The 24,386-nt window shown below is 38.7% G+C and overlaps 1 protein-coding gene across 1 annotated transcript; it reads left to right on the top strand.

The window, feature by feature from the left end:
- The first annotated feature begins 23,241 nt into the window (after positions 1-23,241).
- LOC118559267 (parkin coregulated gene protein homolog) lies at positions 23,242-24,380 on the top strand. The gene has a single exon (XM_036129957.1). It carries the CDS (start codon positions 23,598-23,600, stop codon positions 24,282-24,284), a length of 687 nt encoding a protein of 228 aa, XP_035985850.1. The 5' UTR covers positions 23,242-23,597; the 3' UTR covers positions 24,285-24,380.
- Positions 24,381-24,386: the final 6 nt, after the last annotated feature.

Below are 24,386 nucleotides of genomic sequence, written 5' to 3'. Positions count from 1 at the left end.
TTTAAGAGAACGTTCTAGTTGATGGTAACTTTTCAGAAACATGTCACTGAAGGTTCATCAAGGTCAAGCAGGAAAGCTTGACCTTGAAATCCCAGAAGATGTCGACAACTGAGGAACTTTGGTACATACATTTTCAGTATATTCAGGAATGTATATGTTATGAACAGCAAATATTGCTTATCCACACATTTGTGGTCTGTTTTCCCTCTGACTGTGTTTTTGTGAAAGCTCCATCAGTAAAAAGCCCAGTTTCCCTATTTTCCAGAGGTTAACCTGTTGTTCTTGCCACACTGATATTTTGCACCTATATTAAAAAAATTGCTCTCTTATATTTAAGGAAATGTTATCAGTTCAGACACAACGAAGGCAACAACACAAATTAACGTCATATTATTATCAGTTTGCCACCCAGTATTTAAAAGCTACATCAAAACCACCAACATAAATCTACGAACATTTAAATGTTATTAAACAGAACGAAATAAATCTAAGTGAAAATAAAATGAAAATCACACAACAACATATTTGAGGAAATAGTAATAAAAAATGTCATGTCTAAATAGATAACCGAACTTTGATGGTGTCTTCTTTTATTTGTCCACAAGGGGGCAGACGTGAGCCGTGTACGCAAACGGGGCGATAATGGATGTTTCTGTTCACCAACCTGCGTTTCAAATCATAAACATAGATAAATGAATATCGCGGTGTGTCTATTTTTAAATGAATATACCAACGTTGGGTTTAAAGTCGTTTTGCATGATTAAAGCTTTTCAAAACACGGGGGTAACTTTAAATCCCTCTAACTGATGAGCCACCCTGAACCAGTGATGGAAAACCAAAGAACCCGGAATAAAATGCTACTTCTCTCGCCTTCTTGACGCAGGTTGCATTTTTCTGCAGATTATCGGGAGCTGAAGGTTACGGTGACACCAAGATTGACACCATTCTAACTATAATTGCTAGAACACCTGTAACGCATATTTTCCCTGCAACAATAAATGACGCCCATGAAAATATTCCCTCCGTTGACGCCTTCTTCAATAAACTTTACTGAGGGAGAAAAAATAAATGCTGCCTTTTTTTTTCCTGCTTTAGAACAGCGTTTTGAGTCGGACAGATGTGGATTTATCGGGCACCGCTGTACTTGTCCATTAGTTAAGTGTGTTACTGTTTCACCGTGCCGTGTCTACGGTGAAGCACCCTCGGTGGACCCAGTTCGTTTTACCCAGTCAGGCGACCCCCACTTACTTATTACCTTGAATGTAGGACGCATAAAACAGACAAGTATGCTTTTAGTTATATTTTATCTAGGTAAAGACAGAGAAATAGTTACAGTCACACCAGCGCTGATGGGCCCCTGATCGGCAGGAGGCCTCGAGTGCTCATCACACAAACATTATAAAGGGATCTCGGGACACACCCATACAAGGGCGGTACACATCCAAACTGTGACATCAGCAGGGAAGCTGTGTCACCTCCGGGGTGGTATCTGATAGATATGTGCCAATCTTTTGGGTCAGTGCCATCTAAGTGTGCCATGCAGTTCTGGGATAAACAGCTCGTTCCACTTGACCTTGTTGATATCCTAACAGTCCCCCTGATGATGTGTCATTATGGCACATCACCAAAGATGATCAACCAGTGGAACGACAGCTCTCAGTCTGTCCCTCTCCCAGAACAGTCGGTCATTCCGTCCAGTCCAAGCAATCCAATCACGTCAGCTTCCGGCTTCCAGAGTCCATCCATCTGTGATCTCCATGGCAGTCGATAGTGCGTTTCAGTCTCTGGGGTCACACAGTCTCTGCTGGTGTGACTGAAAAGCACTTTGTAAAAACAGTCCAGTTGTCCGTTAGCCCCCCCTGTTGGTGTGCCCCAAAGGCACATCACAACGAAAATAGTTCCAAGAAAAGGGCCGGACAAACCACAATGGAAACATCTTAGCATCAATCAGCATGAATACTTCATAATTTTTTACTCAAGCCCACAGTCCAAGCATTTTATCTACAATTTAGGGTTCAACTATTCGAGCTAGGCCTGTTTTAGGTTCCTATGCGCACATTATTTTAAGTTTACTTTAGACTATATAAGCTAAAGGTGTACCTTAATCAAGGCCAAATTCGTCTACTCTACCCCCACCCCAAGAAACCTCCTACTCGGTCCTCCACTCTCCATTCCTATAGAAAACCATCCATCGCTTTCAACCTCACAAATCCAGGAGTACCAGTAGGGGGCATCATAGGGCAGGCTGAGTCTTCATCACAAAAAACCATCTCTAAGAAATGGCAAAAAAGTGATGGAGCCCCAGTCAAGGGCACTCCCACTCTGGGCCAATCTGAGCGAGAAGACACCCTGTATTGAATCTAGAAATTAGCCTTACCGAGTAACTTATGGATCTGTGATAGCCATCAGATCCTGGTTTTCTGTATAACAAAGCAAAAAGATTGCAAGAACTGCAGGTCTTGGTGTGTGTGTCTGTAACAGAGAGTTTCCATTCTTAGTCATAAAGCCATAGCGATCAACATAATGCAACATCACAGTATAAACATCATAACACATAAGATCAAACATGGTGATGGAAGTCAGTGGAGAAGAGAAAGGAAAAAATCAGTTTTGTGATATAAAAAGAGTCTGTACGTCAATAACGCAAGTAAAAAACGTCAGGCCAGTCTGAGCACGTGGCAGACAGGAATCTATTCGCGCATAAGTGGTCAGCTCAGTGTTCTCAGGCAACTGCTCCTTCATGGCAAATCCATAGGTCTCTGGCATGTACTCCCAAACTTCTTAAGTCCTCTTCTTATTCCTCAGCATGGACAAAAACGATTTAGTTGGATGGTAATGAGTGTCCTGTCCTTTTTCAGGCAATAAGCATTTTATCCCCAGGAAAATGCTCTGTTGAGATGGTTGGCAGACACCAGGCCTTGTTTACTGTTGGATAACAGAAACAAGGTGTAATTAGTGTTCTTATCAAGACTCCCAATCCTTCTTTCATTTACCTTCTTCAAACACTTTCACATCCAGATATTTCCGTTCACAATTATTATGCTCTTAGCTTAACCTCCTTTACTGTAATCATTAGATCTTGCATTACTCTTATATAAAAGGAGAAATCTGAAAGTTCAACATTATCTGCAGCAGCATTTCTCTATAGTTCTTTCCCATGTGTGTCTCACCTTACAATTGTCCAACAGTTGAAAAGATCTCTGCAATAGAAATTTATCATCATATGTTTCATGGCTACTGTGACACGGTTCATCTCAATTTATCTAGCACACAAGGAATTGTATTAAAACCTTTCAGAAACTTCTTACTGAACCAGCTCCAAAATACTTCACATTTTTCTAAAAAGCCCAACAGAAAAACCCTTAAGTTTGTAAAAGAAAGCTCTACTATGTATATTTGCAGAACAATGATATGATATTAATCAGAAGCAGCCCTATGTACTTCTTGCCTTATTTTGAAACGCTCAGCTAAGAGAAAGGAAGTCTGTGCATGCCCCTCGCCCACACGGAGTTGTGATTGGTTGCTATTCAGGAAGTGGGTGTAGCCCAGGGCGGAGACAGGAAGTAGTTCTATGAATCACTTTCAGCTTGACGTGCATCAACCCAAAATACTTGTAGTTGAATGCGCCCTTCACCTGAAGCGAAGAGCAATTCTAACCCCATTAATTCTTGATTTTTTAATCACTTCTGCCTGTTTTAACAGACAGCTTTTGTAAACAACCCTGGTTTTATCTTATGTCCCCCTGTTTGAATCTTGTTTGAAACAAACCTTTAAACTGTAGTATGCTGTGAGCAGTAACTCATTGTTGCTTATTAAACACATCGCCCCCTGACCATGTAAGTAGCTCCATACTGCTCTAGGTCTTTAAACCTTTTTCAGTCTTTCAACATTAGTTAAATTGATAATACATCCAAGCACAATTATATCCCCAAGTAATTCAACCCTTTAACAAGTATCTAGTTCTTGTTCTCATGTGTTTAGTTTATCCTTGAAAAACTTTAAGCAGACATTACTCCGAGTGATTTTCTTACATTCTCATACATTTATTATTATTACCTTTGTGATCTTATATCACCCAGTGATCTATAAATCCTTATTTTATGTTTGCACCGTCTTGTCCCAGCAGATTAAAAATTCCCATTTTAGAATTTGCTTTTTTGTTTCATCAATCACTGTCTGTTGTGATTATTGAAGAAATTGTGCAGTTCCTTTAAACCCTCTTAAATATTGACCACCCGTTGGTAAATGATCAGCTTTAAGTTTTGCCCTTCTTCTAATTCTTTGTTTAGCCTTAGTATCTGCACCTTAAATTGACGAATAGTGGAATTCTTTGTATAAACACTTCTCTATGTCCGTATTTGTTTTGGCCTCTATAATTTTGTTCTTTGCATTTTAAGTGTGAACCTGGTCAGGATAGAGAAAGTCATCTCCGATGCTCCTTTTGGCAACCCCAGCAAACCCAGACATAAAATTGTTCACAGTCAGTGTTAGGTTACAGGTAATCCCTGTGGGAACACGACGTCGTCTCCTTGGTCCAACCTGGTTCCAAGCGCCTGGGTCATCGAAACACTCCACCACCTGCGACAAATCTCTGACATTTTCAAACCACAGCAGCAATTCCTGGGTGTCCACACCCCCTGTCTGAAATGTCTCTCGTCGTAAGCCCAGGCTTTCAGTTTATCTCCTCTTTAGTGTCCCCCTTTAGAGCCCATTCACCCCAAAGAGTCCAAGAGTGTGTTCTAGGTGCGTTTCCTGAACGCCAACCTCTCCATGTCATGTTCGTGAAACCCTGTAGTTGAATTCCATCACCTGTGAAGCAAAGCAGTCATGCATAGTTCTTTTCAAGAATTTCTTTATCACAGCAGGAGTGTCACTGTCTGATGCCATTGCAGCTCTGATGTTCCTCAGAGCCAACCTTCATGCATTGATATCATGTTGGAGCTGTTATCCTCATCTTGTGTCCAGGAGTCACTTCTGCTGTCCTGACCAGATTCCAAATGTCCAACTAATCTAATTGACCTCATTACTTTTCTGCATGTACAAGAGGACGATCGTTAGATTATCCTGGTCTAAAAGACCACTAGGTTAATAGATGGCTAAACTATGTTTATGTGTTTTTTTTTTCTTCTGGATGTTTTAACATTTAGTTAAAGAACAACTATTGTGCTATTTTGTGTTCAAACAGATAGTTGTTAAGTCTTCTCAAACCTTTTAGGTAACTGCGTACAATTCCAAACTATTTACACTGGTGCTTCAATCCTAATTTACCCAAGTTATTTATTAGAATAAGGCATTATTATTCTAAACTTCCAGTTTTATCCATTTAAGTCCTTAACCTTTGTGTTGCTTTACATCCTAATAATTAATTTCTTAGTTGCGCCTCTGCTTACTTTAAGATACCCAGTAAATGTTGTGCTCACAATTTCTCCTTCGCTTGAACAAGGTTAAAAGGTTTAGAGTTTATTCTGCTTATATTGAAATATTAGCTTGCTCACTCGTTCGTTCATTCGTTTATGCTATTAACTGTTGCTGTAATGCCTACTTTAACTTTTTCGCCCATTGATGTTATAGCATACATTGTTCTTATCCACTTTCCTTTTACGTTTAAACGGCCCCTCTATGTAATCCCCTTACTGTAATCCCCAATATAAGTTGTCAAACCTTTTAGGTTTAGCATAATTACTTAAGCTGCTCTATGCTCTCATCCCGTAACTTAATATTTCGGTGCAAAATGGATGTCTTTTAGCGGTTCCCCCCTATTTCTTCTCATGCATGATGTATTTAATGAAGCTTATTGTATCTTAAAGGTGCCTCTTTGAATCTACTTCAAAACCCCTTGTGGGGTTAATAAAATTCCAAAACATATCTATATGTGTTTAAATGATTTAAATAAAAACTTTGTTAGAAAAGTAAAAGAAAATCCTTCTTATCAGCGGCCCAAAATCTCTACCAGCTTTGTTTCCAGACCAGTACCACTTGTCCGAATGCGTTTGACCCTCTTATCGCTCGCTAATAACAGCTCTGACCTGAAACAATTAACATCCTAGGGGTTTAATAATAATCTTGATTGCTTTTAATCTGAAAGTTTTTTTTTCTAATCGCATCCGCCAATGTGTATGTTTCTAATGTGTGTTTTGTGTTTTAATTATGTGCAGGAAAATCTGATGTGAAATGCAGAAGGGGTGTCTGCCAACTCATCTTTGTTTCGTGTTGCGGTCCATTGAAGGTTATCCGATGCCTCTGTCTTTGCCCCCGCAATTAGTTGTCCATTTTCAGTCCTCATGTCTCAGTTCAACAGCACAACATCGTTCCAGGACAAGCGTTGTCCATGAATATTCTTTCTCCAATCGTTGTGTCTGAAACCACAAGGAATTCTGCCAGCATTTTGCCAATATGGATTTTGTCCAAAATCAAATTGTCTAATACAAGAATTGTCCATCTTCATCCGTAGTGTAGTGTAATTAAGTTGAAAAGAAAAATCAAAACAAAAATTACAAGAAAACTGTCTCAAAACAAAATCAACCACATCGTTCCCTCTAAAACAAAATTATTCTTGAAGTTTTTCACCTTTACCCCAGATCTTGATCCCTTAAAAATTTATCCAAGCAAAATATTTTACAGACAGTTCAACCTCTTTGTATAAGTTCATTAATAAAAAGCATTTCTCTTAACCTTGTAGCATCACATTCCCCATTAAACCTCTATGCAGCTTCTGCAAAAATTACTGATTTTTTTTTTTTTTTTTTTTTTCTAAATTTGATTAAAAACTGGATTAGGCAGGAGTCAAGTACATCACCTTTTTCTCCGTCCTCTGGACCACTGTGGCACCGCTTGGTACTAACTTGTCTCTGAGAATGCCTAAAAAGAGACTAAAATCTCTCCGTTAGCACATTCCAATTATATATGACCAGGTTTCCTTGCAAGAAAAAGCAGAGAACAGGATAGAAATGTTAATGTGAGTCAGTGGAGAGTGGAACAGTTGGAAGAGGTACATGAACAATTTCCAAAGCCACCTTTTTACCTCTAGAAGGATACTGAATACTGAATTGTACTTTATAAATAAATTTGCCTTGCCTTGCCTAGAAGGTCTCGATATTACCTGCCATAAGTTTGTTAAAACTTAGCATAATTTGGTCACTTTTGTCAATCCCTGCACGTCCATTTTAGATCATGACTTCTTACCATACGGCCTGAAAGAGCTCACTTTCCAGAGTCTTCTGTCGGAACAAAAGGTGGCTCTACAGTTTCATCTCACATCATCTAAAAGAAGTAACTCAGAGAAAAACAATTCTGTTAGTGTATTAGGTGACAAAAGAAAACCTGGTCTTTTTTAGTGTCTTGGTTCTTAACGTGATGTGTCTAAGTTCTTGGTTGGTCCAGGGGAGGTAGGAATCTCTCGTTCCTTTTCTTTCAGCGTTTTGTATTAAAACTTCTCATTGTCTTAAACTATCTGCCGAGCAACCTCAAATGTTGTCACTTTTTTTTTTTTTTTTTTTTTTTTTTGCCGCTGGTGATGCAAAAATTAAAGCAAAGGAATCATTTAACAAAGAAATAATCAAAATACACAAAACAATAAAAACCCGAAAGTAAAAAGTCTCCCCAGGAGTGCAATCTGTGTGTTCCAATATCTTATAGCATTCTTTTGATTTCTCTCTAGTTCTTTTGATCATGCAAACTTAGTTATTAATGCTTTTCAATCTTAATTGGTCAAGGGTGAAACTTTAAAGCAACCATTTTCTCTTTCAGGCTTTTGAGCTTCTGGTGTTTTTCTATACATGATAAGAGTTTTCCCCGTAATTCAGCACATTGAGAAGGTGGCTTTATTTTATTTTTTTCCCTCTGACATACTTTTCGTGCCCCCAGGCCAGAACACACAGACCCAGCCTTGCCATAAACATTCAGATGTTTAAATCATGGTCAGATTTGTTTATCATATCTATTGTCCTGTTTCAGATTAAACTGACCCTCTGAGGCTTGCCTCAGCTCAGCATAACTAATAACATCAGATGCTTTTGTAACCGATGACATGCTTAATGTGGCCTTGTGATATCTTGACACTTCTCAAAACTTCTCATTAGCTGCTTTCAAATCCCCAGTAAAAAGAAATAAAATAAATTAATACAGAACCCTTAGAAAAGCAACCATATTTAGTCCCATACAGTTTGTTTAAAGCAGTTTGTCTCATCTATTTAAATCAAAAATCATGTATATCTTAATGCTCTTAAATTCTTCTTTTTAGGCAGCTGTAAAATCCTTAGTTAAAAATCTCCCCTTTAAACATATCCCATCCAGTTCCATTTCTCCCAAACATTCTCCCATATGCTCCCCATATGCTGTTTGCCATTTTATTAATGTTCCAAAATTACAATATAAAAGCTTTTACTCTGTTATTATTTCAGCTGTCATGAATTCATTGACAAACACAAGCCAAACGCAATCTAATAGCATAACTGAATACAGCCCTAACGCCTCTGGTTACTGTTCTGCATAATTAAGCTCCAAACAACAAAAACCTTTATCCCCAGTCCCAAGTATTTCTTACAGCCCTGGGATATTTTCTGTTTAAGACACGTTAGCATATCTCAGTGTAACAATTTAATTTGGCCGGATGTTTAATGTGGGAAGAAAACAAACTGTTATTGAAATCTCTCTTTACCTTTCTTCAGCTTTTAGTTAACGTAGTTCATGATTAAAAATGTCATTTGAATTACGGAGCTGCAGTTCTCCCAAAACAAATGAACATTCTGAAACCATGAACATCACACAGACGAACGTTTAGTTACATACGATACACAAATACATACATTTACATACAAAGATGACATTCAGACAGACAAACACGTGCAGGCCTGCTTTTTCTGACTGTCTTAAATAGTTCTATGTTTTTCATAGTTTTTAAACGTCTATAGCAACGCCGAAAGATGTATTTTCAACATGTTAAGTTCCCGCTTAGTTTAAAAGTGGAGAGCTTGCGCTGGCTACGACCCCCGAATGTTTCGTCCAAACACGGTTTTACTCTTCAGCCCCGCAAGGATACAACTCTGTGTCTCGCAGACACCTGGACGCTTACCCCTTTTTGAAAGTTATACGTTGCATTTAATAGTTACGATCAATTTTATCCACAACGGAAGTCCCAGTCGGTCCCCACGTAAACGCTTCCCCGGTGCAACGCCCTTTTAGTTCCGTTTCCGTTTCCTTTTTATTTTTTATTTTATTAAAGACTTTCGCTTTTCTTTTTCTTATTAATCCAACTGCCCCGACCAACTGGTTGCACTTTGAACACCCCCCTGCGCCAAAAACCCCCAAAACAAAACAAAACACAAATACATTTATCTGTAACCTCACTTACACACAAAGACCCATTTGCACACACACACACAGACACACTCAATATCCGCGGATCCAAGCAGTCTCTCCCCCACTCACTCTGACTCAATAATCTCATTTCAACAGACACAATATATTGTACAAGACATGACGAAGGCAACAATATCAGACAGACAGCTTGCGCGCAAACTTTCAACATTCTGTTCACATATGCTGAAGCCGTCTCCCCTGCCCAACGTGTAGTGTCATTTAAAAAGGCCAGAATCCGTACTTACTGGATAAAAATGTCCTCAATGTGCTCCAAAGTTGCCGTGCCACTGGGGCCAAAGGAGCAGCTGTTCCTAGTACGTCAGTTCCAGCAGAGACTTCAACCGCATGTACCTCTTGTGGTTCCAGGTATGCTGATAAGCCAGTCCTCACATCCCCAATAGCCAATACATACCCGCTTAAAGTCTCCACGAATGCTTGGATCCAAAGGTGCGCCCCTTTTCTGGGATCAGGGAACATGTGCCTCAAGATGAACGTTGTCAGCACATGAAAGAGGGCTGTAAACAGCTGCATTCACCTGTCCTGTAGCACTGTGAGTCTGAAACAATGGCAGTTGCACACTTTGTTTTGTTGCAGGTAAAGAAAGATCAGTTTCGCTAGAATGCAGGTTACATCTGGGTCTTACGTCACAGCTTATCTGTCCCCCACATAACACCATACCAGGCACCTGCACCGAAGGGTCTGATGAAGTCACCACACTCCTGGCCTTGGATAACAGTTCTCCCTTATCACCATGCAGATTGTTTTGCATAGTTGTGTACTTACCTTCTTGTTTGAAAGAAGATGATTCCCTTACCCCCTGCAGATTTTCACTCTCTTGTTGTTTGTCGAGGCCTGAGAAGCACATGCTGAAATAATGTTCAGTTAGTTTTGTCAAGCCTGCTATTTTGATTTCCTCTTTTTGGTATTTTTCTCGAGCAAACTCACCTGCATCACCCGTTTCTACTTGTGCTTGAGCTAATCTATTTTTTAACATCTGCAAAAAGTAAGTGCACATTTGGGCATCGGGTGGAGGTCCTTGTGTATCACCAAAAACCCCGTCTCCCCTCAATTTTTCACACCACTCCTCAAATTGTTTTAAATGATTTTTAGCATCTTTATGTGGGAAGCTTGCCATTATGCTCCTTTTTCCTGTCTCCAGCAGTGTTCCTAAAGAACACCCCTGGAGCTCATTTTCTGCCTGATTCTCAGCCATTCCAGCACTCACACGTCTTGGCCAACCTGCTGGGACAGCGTCCTGACCCCGGTCCAATGAGAGCTTATTTTTTATCTCTCAGACACCAAAACTTATTATGTTCCTATATGCCTTATTATTGTGTTTTTACACGGCAATTTCAATGAGCCAATGTACTCAGGATGAGAAGGTTATACGTCACCTGAACAGGTGAGCCCTTCACTTCACTTCCACGGCTCAATGATAGTAACGTGTCTCACACACACACACACACACATACACACTCACACTCTCTCTGGCCAATCTTTAGTTAACTCAGCAGGTACCTCCGGTCTCAATCTCATACGCGCTCGTTTTTCGAAAAAGGCTGCTTTTATATTACCGCAAAAACGAAGGTTTTTATGTTCGTCCTCGCGGAAAATAAGGGAGCTCTAAACCCACAATTTCTAGGCTACACGATGTTTAAGAAGCCACGCGTGTTCTCAGTCTCATACGCGCTCGTTTTTCGAAAAAGGCTGCTTTTATATTACCGCAAAGACGAAGATTTTTATGTTCGTCCTCGCGGAAAATAAGGGAGCTCTAAACCCACATTTTCTAGGCTACACAATGTTTAAGAAGCCACGCGTACAGGCGTGTCTGTCAGAATGGCCGCTTTTATGCTACGCACAGAGGAACACGTATTTTCCTCTGTGCCTAACAAGGGGACCTTTTAAACCCTAAATTCTCAAGGTGCACAGTATTTTCGGAACCCTGGCCAAGGATTCCCGGACTCTCACCTCTGTGACCGCACGCAAATCCCAAATTCTTATCGACACGTTTGCAAACAATTATCCTCAAACCTTTCTCTGCCTTTAGGAATACAAAAAGTCGGCCCTCCAGGAAGAAAAAGACACTAGGAGATGAATAAAATCTCCTTACCTTTTTTGCGGCCGCAAGCTGTGTGTTTTTCTTCCGGAATGACGTCCTGACCGAAAAAACGGAAGGTGGTATGTCGTCCTTTGGGTCCGGGTGGAAACACCATTTTTGTTACTGTTTCACCGTGCCGTGTCTACGGTGAAGCACCCTCGGTGGACCCAGTTCGTTTTACCCTGTCAGGCGACCCCCACTTACTTATTACCTTGAATGTAGGAAGCATAAAACAGACAAGTATGCTTTTAGTTATATTTTATCTAGGTAAAGACAGAGAAATAGTTACAGTCACACCAGCGCTGATGGGCCCCTGATCGGCAGGAGGCCTCGAGTGCTCATCACACAAACATTATAAAGGGATCTCGGGACACACCCATACAAGGGCGGTACACATCCAAACTGTGACATCAGCAGGGAAGCTGTGTCACCTCCGGGGTGGTATCTGATAGATATGTGCCAATCTTTTGGGTCAGTGCCATCTAAGTGTGCCATGCAGTTCTGGGATAAACAGCTCGTTCCACTTGACCTTGTTGATATCCTAACAGTGACAGGACAGGGCCCCGTAGAAAGCAGCAGCAATGCGTGTGATTACGTTAAAAGATCGCCCAATCTGTTCATATTTACGTAATGAGCCCGACGTTTGGCTGATTGATTAAACCGCCGGGTGTAAATATGTTAAAGGGGGGCCCTGATTTATAATCCAACAAAGCAAAAAGACGCCAATTTATTTGTGTAACCATGAAAATGGGGGTTTCTGGTAACCACTCTGACATCTCAGAGGTGACTTGAGTGATTCAATAGACCGTGAAACGTTTTTATGGCAAGACACAGGCTCACTATGCATTATTGGTTCAGAAATGGAAGAAGTGATGGAGCCGTCAGCACTTTTGTCAGGAGGAGGCTGTGGAGAAAACTGACAGCATTATCAGCACTGAGCGTAATTTATACGCGGGGATTTTTTTTAATCAACACGGCGGCTGGATTTGGATGAAATTACAGGACGGATGGAATCGATGACCTCCATATATTTGCTCTGCTGCCTTATCAATTAGCTGTGATTTTTTGCTCCGTGTCAAAGGGGCCCTTTGTCAACCAGCTGACAAGTAACGCAGCTAAATGAGGTCCTGTTGATTTGCATGATTTTTCATCAGCCTAATTAAAAAAGGAAAAAAAAAACTGTGCTTTCGATGAGCTCCAGTCCAGTGTGTAGATTTGGCTGTTCTTCTTGTTTATATTCAATAGACCCTTTTCACATGACGTCACTCAACTTCCGTTTTGAAGCGGAGCAGGGTATCTTTACTTCCGGCTACATGCTTTTACATAGAAAATTCGGGAGGTGAAGAGGTGTTTCACTGATAATCAGCGCGATTTCATAAGGTAAGACTGAGACCACAATGTGTCGCATTGACTATCTTTATTTTCCTTAGTATTTGTAGCGATCATTGCTGTTATATAGATGCTTTGATCGGGACAGTAACATGAAGATCAAAGCTAACATGCAGCAGCTTGTTAGCTTACCTTACCAAACTTTTACCTATCAGTAATCAGCGTGATTTCATTAGGTAAGACTGAGAGCACAATATTAAACGTGTCTTATTGACTATCTTTATTTTCCTTAGTATTGGTAGCGATCATTGCTGTTATAAAGATGCTTTGATCGGGACAGTAACATGAAGATCAAAGCTAACATGGAGCAGCTTGTTAGCTTACTTTACCTGTCATTAATCTGATGTAGATGTTATAAAATGATTACTGTAGCTTTGCTATTATAGAAATAAATCTTGTTCATTGAGTGAAAAAAGAGACATTTATCTGCTACATTGTTCCCTTTACTTGATTATGGTGACGTGTTATATATATAATTGCAGTCACTGAATTAAAAAGATCTTATTCCATTTGAATCTTTTTGTTCATTCCTAAAAAAAATTACCGTGGGTCTATTGGACAGTACTTCTGTTTCTGAATTTTCTGTGTATTATAATGAATTTTCTTCATAATATTATTTGCACTTATATTAATGCACTTTTTTTTAGTTTTTGTGCAAAATACTGTATATTTTAAGTAGAAGCCTGAAATTGTTTTTATTATACTGTTATTAGTAATGACATGTGCTGCTGACCTCTTAGTCAGATCAACCTTTAAAAAAGAGATCTTAATCTCAATGGGAGTTTATCTGGTTAAATAAAGGTTTTAAAAAGTATTATAGTTAATCTATTTTTTTCTCCCCTTGTGTCCATCTCTCAGCAGCATCATATCCACCAAGCATGGCACAATCACAGAGAAACCGCTACTGCAGTGTCCCACAGTGTTCGAACAACAAAAAAAACTTTCCATATCTCAGTTTTCATGACTTCCCGGCTGATGCTGAGACTCGTGCCCGTTGGGTGACGGCAATAAGAAGAGACGAGGGGCCAAATTTTAAAATCCTTCGTGGCAGCACTTACGCCTGCAGTCAGCACTTCTCTTCCGAGGACACCTATGTTTCTGCAAGTGGTCTTTAACAAATTAAACTCCATCTTTCTTTCTTAAAGATAATTGAGTTATAAGTTTATTTAGCTATTCCCAAGATAATTTCAGTGGCTCACCACGTAAAATTTTATTAGAGCTGTCAAAATCAATATGTTAATGAAAGGAAATTAATCTGAGAAATTAATTAATTTCTGCACATACAAATGGTTTTTAAAAATACTCACCTGTACACTGTGATCGCACACTGTCTCTTTCTCCTGCATTGTTTACATTTCAATTGTTTACTGTTAAATCACTGCTGTAATTTACTGTAATTCTCAAGCTGTATGCAAACGGAATTTCGTTCTGTACGCACTCTGTGCATACATAATGACAAATAAAGTTGTCTAAATCTAATTTGTCTATGGATGAACCCAGAACCACACACAAGGGACTTAAAATGAAAGTCTTTATTGAAGGTTTGATGGGATGGAGGGTGATGTAACCAGCGAGGTAGAACTGCACGGGAACAGGGTGATGGTGTTGGCAGGAGCTGACGGACCGGAGAGAGACTTCTTGGAACCAGGATCAGGCAGCAGGGTCCACACCTCGGCAGAGAATTGACAGTTCAGGGGAGAACTCACCAGAGCTCGGCAGCAGGCTCTTCTGTAAGGCAGAGGGGAACCGAAGCAAGGCAGCAGGATAAACAGGACAGGTAAAAGGTAAAATGGACAGAGCTGCTATGAAGTATCTATGTAATAAATAACTAAAATATATGAAGTGTGATGTCTGAAGTTTTTTTAAATCCATGTTTTTTTGGTCAGTTCCTGAAAAATAACAGTATAGGACACAAGGGGTTTGCCCCGACAGCAGCATAATCCATAAATACTATAGTGAACTGATTATTAGTGTGCATGCAGTGTGCTTGCAACATTATTGACAGCGTCTTTCTCAGTCTGTGATGTCCTAAACTATCACAGTTTTAACAGGAATGGGCAGAATTATTTTATTAATTGAGGCTCCAGATCTACTGACGAGACTGAGAAACACACTGAACCCACAGAGGAATTTTGAGGGATACTGCAAAAGTCTGCAACCTCAGTAAAATACTACACAAAAAAAAAAACGGGAGGGAATGAGGCTCCTCATTTTTATTCATAGAGCTGTGACCAAGTGGCCAACAGCATTGACACTGTTCCAAAACAAAGTAAGAAAAGGCTCAACATTATACATCAACTATATCCCTGGTGTGACTCATTGACTAAAAGCTGTGAAACAGAATAGCTGATATAGCAATAAAGCTAGCGTAGCAATATAATGGAGAAATAGAAAACTAATAAATGACAAAAGTCCTGTTGGTAGCATAGCTACCATTATCCTAGCATCTATGCTAACAACAGAGCTAAGAAGACAAAGCTCTTACCTTCATAATCGAAAAGGTATTGTTCCACAAAGAACTTGTAATCTTTGTCGAGTTTGGAGGCTGGTGTGGCCGGAAGCTTTTGTGCCAGTCTGTGCACGTCTCCCAAACAAAATTTGGGTAGATTGGTGAGGGACTGTGTGAATTCCCGATGTAAAAACACTGCTCGCGGAGAAAGCGGAAGTAAAGATACCCTGCTTCACCGCAGAACGGAAGTTGCATGACGTCACTGTGAAAAGGGTCTATTGAGTTAAAGGGGAAAAGCCAGAGAGCCGAGCAAGATGGCGGCGTGAGTGGTTGGTTTTTTCAAGCTCTCCCGAGATTGTTTGGATAAGGAGCTGTTATTACTGCTTTAACGCAGGGAAGCATTTATTCTGAGACCTTCATTAAACAGTGTGCTTAAAGTTGCTTAAAAAAGAAGTCCTGAAAACTTCAAAGAATGGCTGCAAGTGGTAAGCGCAAATCCGTCAGCACAGAAAATACACCAACAAAGATGTCGGCTAAAAGTCAGAAATCAATGGAAGACCATGACTTCGCTGAAAACATCATAGCAACTTTAAAGTTGACGATAAACGAGAGGGCGGACGGTCTTCAAGCAAGCATAAATGACCTCAAAGATTCGGTGGATTATATCCACGAGGAAATGAAAGAAATGCAAGAAAAGATGACCGAAACCGTCAGGAGAGTTGAAAAATCAGAAAAAAAGGTGCTGCTAATGGAAAATAAGCTGCTCGAACTTTCACGTTATAAAAGAAGGTGGGACTTGAGACTTTCGGGAATAAATGAAGAAGAAGGAGAAGATGTTCGCAGCAAAGTTATTTCCATTTGCCAGAAGACAGCACCAGAATGCAAAGAAAAACTACCAGACGTCATTGACAGCGTACACCGGCTGGGTCGCGTTACAAACACGGGACGTCCTCGAGAAGTTATTATCCAGTTCTCTATGAGACACTACAGGGATGCGGTATGGAAGGCGGCCAAGCAGTCATCTTTCCTGAAATCAAACAACCTGCGCTTCAAGGAGGACTTTTCCCCAGAGGACCGTCAGAGAAGAAACATGCTGTGGCCGCTGGTGAAAAAAGCACGCGAAGAAGGGAAAACAGCCTTCTACGTCGGTCCCAGAGCCTTTGTTATTGACAAAGGAGGAAAGAGGAAAGAACTCGAACCTGCTGATGATTAAAATACATCTTGAAAATCAGAACTAAGAGTTAAGTAATGACATTTAAATATCGTTAAAGCTCTGTTTATTTTAATTTCTCTGTTGGGAGAGTTTGTTAGATATTCCTGTAAACTCAATTTTCAGGGTTAGAAGCTACAATTCTTAGTAGCATTTCTTTTTTTAAAGTTATTTCACTCAATGCTCGAGGGTTAAGGAACAACACTAAAAGAAAGGCAACTTTTTTATACATTAAAAATTTTAAAGCGGATTTCTGTTTTATCCAAGAAACACATTCAACTGCAAATGATACCAAATTCTGGAAAAGTCAGTGGGGGGGACGAAATATGGCTGGCACATGGCACTACTCAATCAGCAGGAGTGGCAATATTACGAAACAACTTCAGGGGAGATGTATTATGTTCACTCTTAGATACATGTGGGCATTTTGTTTTATTAGTTATATCAATAAATGAAGAAATGTTTTTGTTGAGTTCGATATATGGGTACAATACCAAAGCAGAAAATATGCAACTTTATGATAGATTAAGTAACGGGGTAAATCATTTATTGGGAAAATATCATAATATGAATATTATTATTGGTGGGGACTTCAATTTAACACTTAATGATACTTTAGATAGATTTCCTCCAAAAGCTAATACAAATCCAAACACAGTTCTAGAAAACTTTATGTCAACCTTTGGCCTGACTGATGTATGGAGACAAAAAATAATTCCAAAGTTGAATTTACGTGGCAAAACAAAACAGGCTCCTTTAAATCAAGAATTGATTTCTGGCTTGTATCTGATTTAATAGCTGATGAAATTAAGTCAGAGATTCTTCCAGCCCCTTTATCAGACCATAAGCTTATTTTAATTGAAAAAACTAAATTAAACCAGTTTGGAAAAAATAAAATTACAGCTTACTGGAAACTCAACTCTTTACTGTTAGAAAATAAAACAGTAGCAGAAAACATTAAACAAACAATTATAAAATATTGGAATACAGCTCAAAGTCAGAAGGAATTTAGTAAAAATTGGGAACTCCTAAAATATGAACTTCGAAAAATGTTAATGAAAACTGGAGCTGAGATTGCTAAAAGAAAAAGAAAAGTAGAATCAGAAGTAGTAAAAGAAATTATCTTACTGAACAATGTTCTGCCAGAAAATTTATCTGAAGAACAAAAGATTAGATTAAACCATTTACAGCTGAACCTGGACAATATTTACATTTCCAAAGCTAAAGGGGCGTACATCAGATCAAGACAGAAATGGTTAGAAGAAGGAGAAAAAAACTCTTCTTATTTTTTTAGATTAGAAAAAAAACACCAAATATCTAACAGTATTATGAAACTTCAAATCAATAATAACATCTGTGAAGACCCTGTTCAAATCTCTTCTTATTGCAAGACTTTTTTCCAAGAACTTTATCAATCAAAATGTTCTGATGAAACTATCACACAATATATTAACTCTCTGAATAAAATGCAAAAAATTAGCAAAAATAATAAAGAACAATGTGATTCCTTGATCACGCTTGAAGACATCCAAAAATCCATCAATACATTAAAATTAAATAAATCACCGGGGACTGATGGCCTTAATACAGAATTTTATAGAAAGTTTTCAGAACATCTATCGCCATTTTTACATCAAGTTTATCTTGAAAGTTTGAATTCTGGATCACTCCCACCAACAATGACCCAAGGTCTGATTACACTGATCCCTAAACCACAAAAAGACAAGCTTCTTCTGGATAACTGGCGACCAATTACATTACTACAAAATGACTATAAAATTATTGCAGGCTGTATTGCGACAAAAATTAAGAATACTCTTGAAGAAGTGGTTGATGAAACTCAGTCTGGATTCATACCAGGCAGACATATAACTAATAATATCAGACTTATATTGGATCTGCTAGATTATTCAGATTTAATAGAGGGGGATGGTCTCATATTATTTCTAGATTTCTTTAAAGCCTTTGACACAGTTGAACATACATTTTTGTTTAAAGCATTAGAAGTATTCGGATACGGACAAGTCTTAATTAAAAGTTGTCAAATGTTATACAGGAATTGTAATGCATCTGTAAAATTGTCACATGGCTGCTCTAAAAGATTTTATTTGAAAAGAGGTCTTAGACAAGGGTGTCCAGTCTCCCCATATCTATTTATTCTGGCCATGCAAATCCTTTCGTTTAAAATCAAGGAAAAAATTACAGGGATGAATGTTGCAAACAGAAATATCGTAATTTCCCAGCTTGCGGATGACACTGCACTTTTTTTAAAGAATAAATGTGAAATAAAAAACTCTATTGAAATCATCAACTCCTTCTCCAAAGCTTCTGGTTTGACTCTAAATCTAAGCAAATGTGAAATACTTTCCATTAAATCTGATCTAAAAGGTACATTCCTCAACATTCCTATAAAAGACAAAGTTAAATATCTTGGAATCACAATAATTAAAGATCAAAATATAAGATCAATTGAAAATTTTAACCCCATAATTAAAATAGTTGAACAAAGATTTAATCTATGGCTCCAGAGAGATCTTTCTCTTTTAGGTCGCTCATTATTAGTCAAAGCTGATGGTTTATCTAGACTTATCTATCCGGCCCTTGCTCTTGATGTTCCCAAACAGATCAGTACCAACATTAATAAAATAAACTTTAACTTTATATGGAAAAAGAAATGCCATCTCATCAAGAAAAATATTTTAATGAACAAAGTTGAAAAAGGAGGAATTGAAGCCCTTGATTTCACATCTTTAAACAATTCATTCAAAATTAAATATTTAAAAAATCTTCTAAAAAACCCAACCTCTATATGGAATGCTATTCCCACTTACAACTTTGACAAAATTGGAGGATTACCCTTTCTTCTCAGATGCAATTACAGTATACCCAAAATACCCTTAAAATTATCTACATTTCATAAACAAATGCTGTTAAGCTGGTCACTATTGTACAAACACAATTTTTCTCCTCATAAATATTATATCTGGAATAATGAAGACATTAAATACAAAAATAAGACAATCTTTTACAGAAAATGGTATGATAGGGGAATATTACTTGTAAACCAATTACTAAATCCAAATGGTCATTTATTGTCTTATTCTGACTTTATGTTACTTTTCCAATTTCCTGTTACCCCTAAAGAATATGTTGTTGTGTTTGACGCAATCCCCAGTGGGTCATTAAAGCTTTTATCATCTTTCCCCACACATCAAATTCACTCAATGCCAAATTTTGATCCAAACTCCATTTATATTGATTACGATTGTCCTTTTATAAGTAAGAAAACAACCAACAAAAGATTAAGAAATATTCTATTACGAGATGTTGTTTTTTCACCAGCTTGTGTTTTTTATTGGTCCAACACTTTTGAAAATATAAATTGGAAGTGGACTTGGTTGCTCCTTAAAAAATACTTAATAAACAACAAAGTAAGAGAAATTTCTTATAAAATTATTCATAATGTTTATCCTGTTAATGCATTTTTGATAAAAAGATATAAATGGGATTTGGACCCAAAGTGTACTTTTTGTAAAAATAATGAAGAAAAGCTTATTCATCTTTTTTGGGATTGTAATTATACAAAAATATTTTGGAGAGATATGTCACTCTTTTTTCATCAAAGAAATCTCAATATTACTTTAACAGATAAGGATGTTTTATTTGGGATGGAGAAATGTCAACTTGTCAAAACAGAATTCTTATATGTTGTTAATTTTTTTATTATTTATGGTAAATATCATATACACACCTCCAAATATTTACAACAAAAACCTAATTTCCAGATTTTATTATCTTCTATTAATATCTATATAGAATCCTTAAAATTCAGTTCAAATGCTAAAGCCATTCAATTCATAACTGCCCTTAAAGAATTGCAACCCTCGAGCACAGACTTGATTTTGACATTGTAAAATAATTGCTCTGTTCTGTAAAGCCCTTTGATATTGTATCTGTTTGTAATTACTATTGTTCTATATTGTTCTTGTATGTTCTTTTTTGCAATAAAAAAAAGAAAAAAAAAAAAAAAAAAAAAAAAAAAGGGGAAAAGCCCCTAGCCTCGTGAGACCATCCTGATCTCGCGAGCTTTCAAGGTTTCACTCGCAGATCAGTCTGGATCATAGACATCATATACGTAGACGCCCCATTGTACGCTGCCGGCCGCTGGGCCGACGTGCCTACATGGCGGCCATCTTGGGTCAGACCACAGATCAGACATCTGCTGTCAAAATGAATAGGAGGCAGCTCAGATCTCATTTTAATCATATGTTCACAACGCTCGTGACATTTCAGACAGATTACATATATTTATTCAGAACCAAAACTATTTAAATTGAAGTCAAACTGGATGAAAAATGTACATGCACTTACATATTTTGCAGTTATATATTAATCTAATATACACACACAATTTATACACACATAAATTTCTCTCTCTTTCTTCCTATATATATATATATATATATATATATATATATATATATATATATATATATATATATATATATATATATATATATATATATATATATATATATATATATATATATATATATATATATATATATACTGTATGTATAGGCTATGTACACAGACACCGATCTACAGACAACAGCACTGATCTACATAGGAGCAAAACTATATACAGACAAGTGAGAGCAGAGGTGCTCATAACAGCATTTAAAAATTATATATTACAAACCGCAATCTGGGGGGAAATAAATCAACAAAAAACCTTACGCATCTAAGAATCAAATACATTACAAAATCATAGCAAAAACTGTATAATATCCCCCCCCACCACAAATCATGTCTATCCAGTAATTTAGGACCATTTTGTTTGTTTTTGGTGTTTAATGTACTTTTCTCTGCTTCCATCCCTGCTACCCATTAGCACATATTGTGTTTATGCCAGAAAAACTGTAACTGTAAAGCATGAGGAATATCTATTATAAAATCTTACTTATGGAAAGTAATTCCCCAGGATCTGGTTTCTAGTAGGCCTATCCTTTTATTTGCGCACCCATAAGCGGAGTAAAAGTCAGGCTTCCTGGGACGTAGCTCTGGAAGTTTGCTTACTTTCAATACAAAATCGAAATTATATATTAAGTTAGACAATAATTTAATTTCATTCAATTGGTCCCATGTAGCCCCTAAAGGGGTGACGTTTCAGTCAGTTGATTTATCTGGAAATCGGGTGAGAATTCACCGGATTCAGAGTGTCTGAAAACATAAAGTACATTTTTCTGAATTGACTTGTATTCTCTCTGAGCGCAGCTAGGTCTGACCTAAGATGGCCGCTCTGTCGGCACGCCTCTCACCCGAGGACGCGGCGTCTACGTATTCATGTCTGTGGTCTGGATACTCTCCGTTGAAGAAAATTTGGAGCCGTTCACCAAACGAACGTCCAATCAGCGTTGGCTTTGAGGCGGGTTGAGGTGTGACGCAACGGGAAGCGCGTCAGTTCAGTCTTAACAGCATGGCGGCTTCAGCCGATGAAACTAGCGTTAGCGTGGCTATCGAGCAAGTTTTATCGGAATTACAGAGTATTTCTTTGCTGAGCTAACGAGCCTTTACCTGCAGCAGCAAGAGTAGCTTGGCTTGTGGTTGTGTTTTCGTCGTCGCTCTGTTACGAGCGACGACGAATCTGATTGGTTCATTTGGCCCGTCTATCACCAACATAGGCCAATCAGCTAACCAGTATTTTCGTCCCTTCCCAAAATTACTTCAACGGAAGGTTTCCAGATGGATATGCGGAGCAAATCTATCTGGCGGAGTCAGGTAAAAAAGCCCCCCCCCAAGAAAAAAAAGACCTTCAAGAAAAACTTGCAGCGGTAGTTTTATTAACAGGTTGTCAGTTGTATTTTTGAAACAAATTGATAAGCTGACGAAGTTTACCCTTGCCATTAAATTATTTTGAATATCATATTACATTCTTTTTCTTTTTTACCTTCCTGTAAACTGACTGGTGCTGATGAAAGGAAGTCAAATCACACATTGCAGCTTACACCTTTAATTGAATCTGTGCTTTTGTGGACAACTTTGTGCCTAAATGTTCTTCTTTTTGCCCCTAAAATGCGCCATGGTTTTAGTTTAAATACATGACAAAAAGATATTGAGATTTGAGTTGTTTATTCTTATTTCTTTATTTTTTACATTAATTTAATGCAATGCAAAGGTTTTGCCACATTGTTAAACTACATCTTGGATTCAGTGACTATAACTAAAGAAAGAAAGGCCAGTCGTGTGACATTTTTGACACAAAAATTAGAAAAATATATAAGTCAATGCTCTTTATTTAAGATTTACAGACTGGTTTGCAGTTGCAGTGTCTTGAGACATATTATTCCGACATTCTAGTTTTGTTTTAGAATAGTTGCCACAATCAAGATCCATTGGCAAATAACAATATTAGTAATAAATCAATAAGTTCAATGAAATAGAATTAACACTGGAGTACCAATCAACTTATCTCTAATTAAGTTTCCCAATATAGTCAGGAAAGGAATCCTTTGATCTGAGTTGCATTTTTGTTTTTTGAGATGGAGATGGAATTTGACCTCTCATCAAGCTCATTCCAAATATTGAAGGTGGTGTTTGATTTCATGGTCTGTGCTTCAGAGATGAAACGTTTACATTTCACACACACAGTTATTCAGCCTCTACAATAATTTTTGATCGATTTGTCCTGTAGGCCTATTTTATTCCTGTTTAATTGAATTTTATTTTATCGATTTTTGTACTGTTTATAAATGTGCCCCTCTATTTATCGCCCATGCAGGGTAAAGCGTTTTGTGTCACGCTGAACTGTGTGAAAAGTGGTCTAGAAACAAAGCCGAATGATCGCTGGTGAGACGCGTTTTGTGGGAACTATATGTTGCACACGGCGGAGTGATACCGTGACAAGAAGGAAGTTTAGCGTCGCTCTTTCAACGGACGCGCATTCTTGTCACTATGGCAACCACATGCCCTTCCTCCTCAGCGTCCACAGCTCCATAGCAACGGTGGGAAAGTAAACAGCTCTGAAGTTGTGCATTAAATCGTTATCGGAACCTTTTTTCCCATCTATCTGGCTTCTTCGGCTCCGCTGCGAAATGAGCTGTGATATGTCAAGAACCAAAGGCAAGGCAAAACCGGACGGTTTCACCGTCAAGGCCTTCATGAAGAACTCCGTGGTTGAGGGTCCTCTGTCGACAGGGGTGTTTCACCCACTGTCGTCCAAACCCACCACCTTCCGGACTTACTACGAGCGCAGGGAGCTCCCGATCGCCGTGGACTACAACAGCAGAGGCAAGAACATCGCGTGGAAAGTGGACATCGAGAAACTGGACTATCAGTACTATCTGCCGTTGTTCTTCCACGGCCTTTGCGAGACCGAATACCCTTACGAGTTCCTCGCGCGGCAGGGGATCCACGACATGCTGACGCGCGGAGGCCCCAAGATCCTCCCCGTCGTGCCCAAGCTCATCATCCCCATCCGGAATGCCATGAACACCAAAAACCACCAGGTGATGTGCACCACCCTGCGGATCGTGCAGCACCTAGTGGCGTCCGCGGACGGCGTCGGTGTGGCACTGGTGCCTTACTTAAAGCGGATTCTGCCCGTGTTCAGCCTCTTCAAGAACAAGAAGAGAAACCTGGGAGATGCCATCGAGCGGCAGAGAGAGAGCATCGGCGATCTGATCGAGGAGACCCTGCAGACCCTGGAGCGCTACGGTGGCCCGGACGCCTTCAAACAAATCAAATCTATGATACCCACCTGGTCCTGCGTGAAGAACTGACAGATGGAGCTATTGGACTGATTACTGCAAGGCTACTTCTTTTACTTTGTTCCTTAGGAAGTTGGTTCCAAAGTTGCTCAAAAATATACCAACATTTGAAAG

This window comes from Fundulus heteroclitus, unplaced genomic scaffold (assembly GCF_011125445.2).
Source record: "Fundulus heteroclitus isolate FHET01 unplaced genomic scaffold, MU-UCD_Fhet_4.1 scaffold_258, whole genome shotgun sequence".
Lineage (NCBI taxonomy): Eukaryota > Metazoa > Chordata > Actinopteri > Cyprinodontiformes > Fundulidae > Fundulus > Fundulus heteroclitus.
The sequence above is the reverse complement of the archived record's forward strand: the minus strand, read 5'-3'. Positions and strand labels throughout refer to the sequence as shown.

Coding starts and splice junctions, on each gene's coding strand:
- LOC118559267 (XM_036129957.1), top strand. CDS start 23,598: ATGAGCTGTGATATGTCAAGAACCAAAGGCAAGGCAAAACCGGACGGT.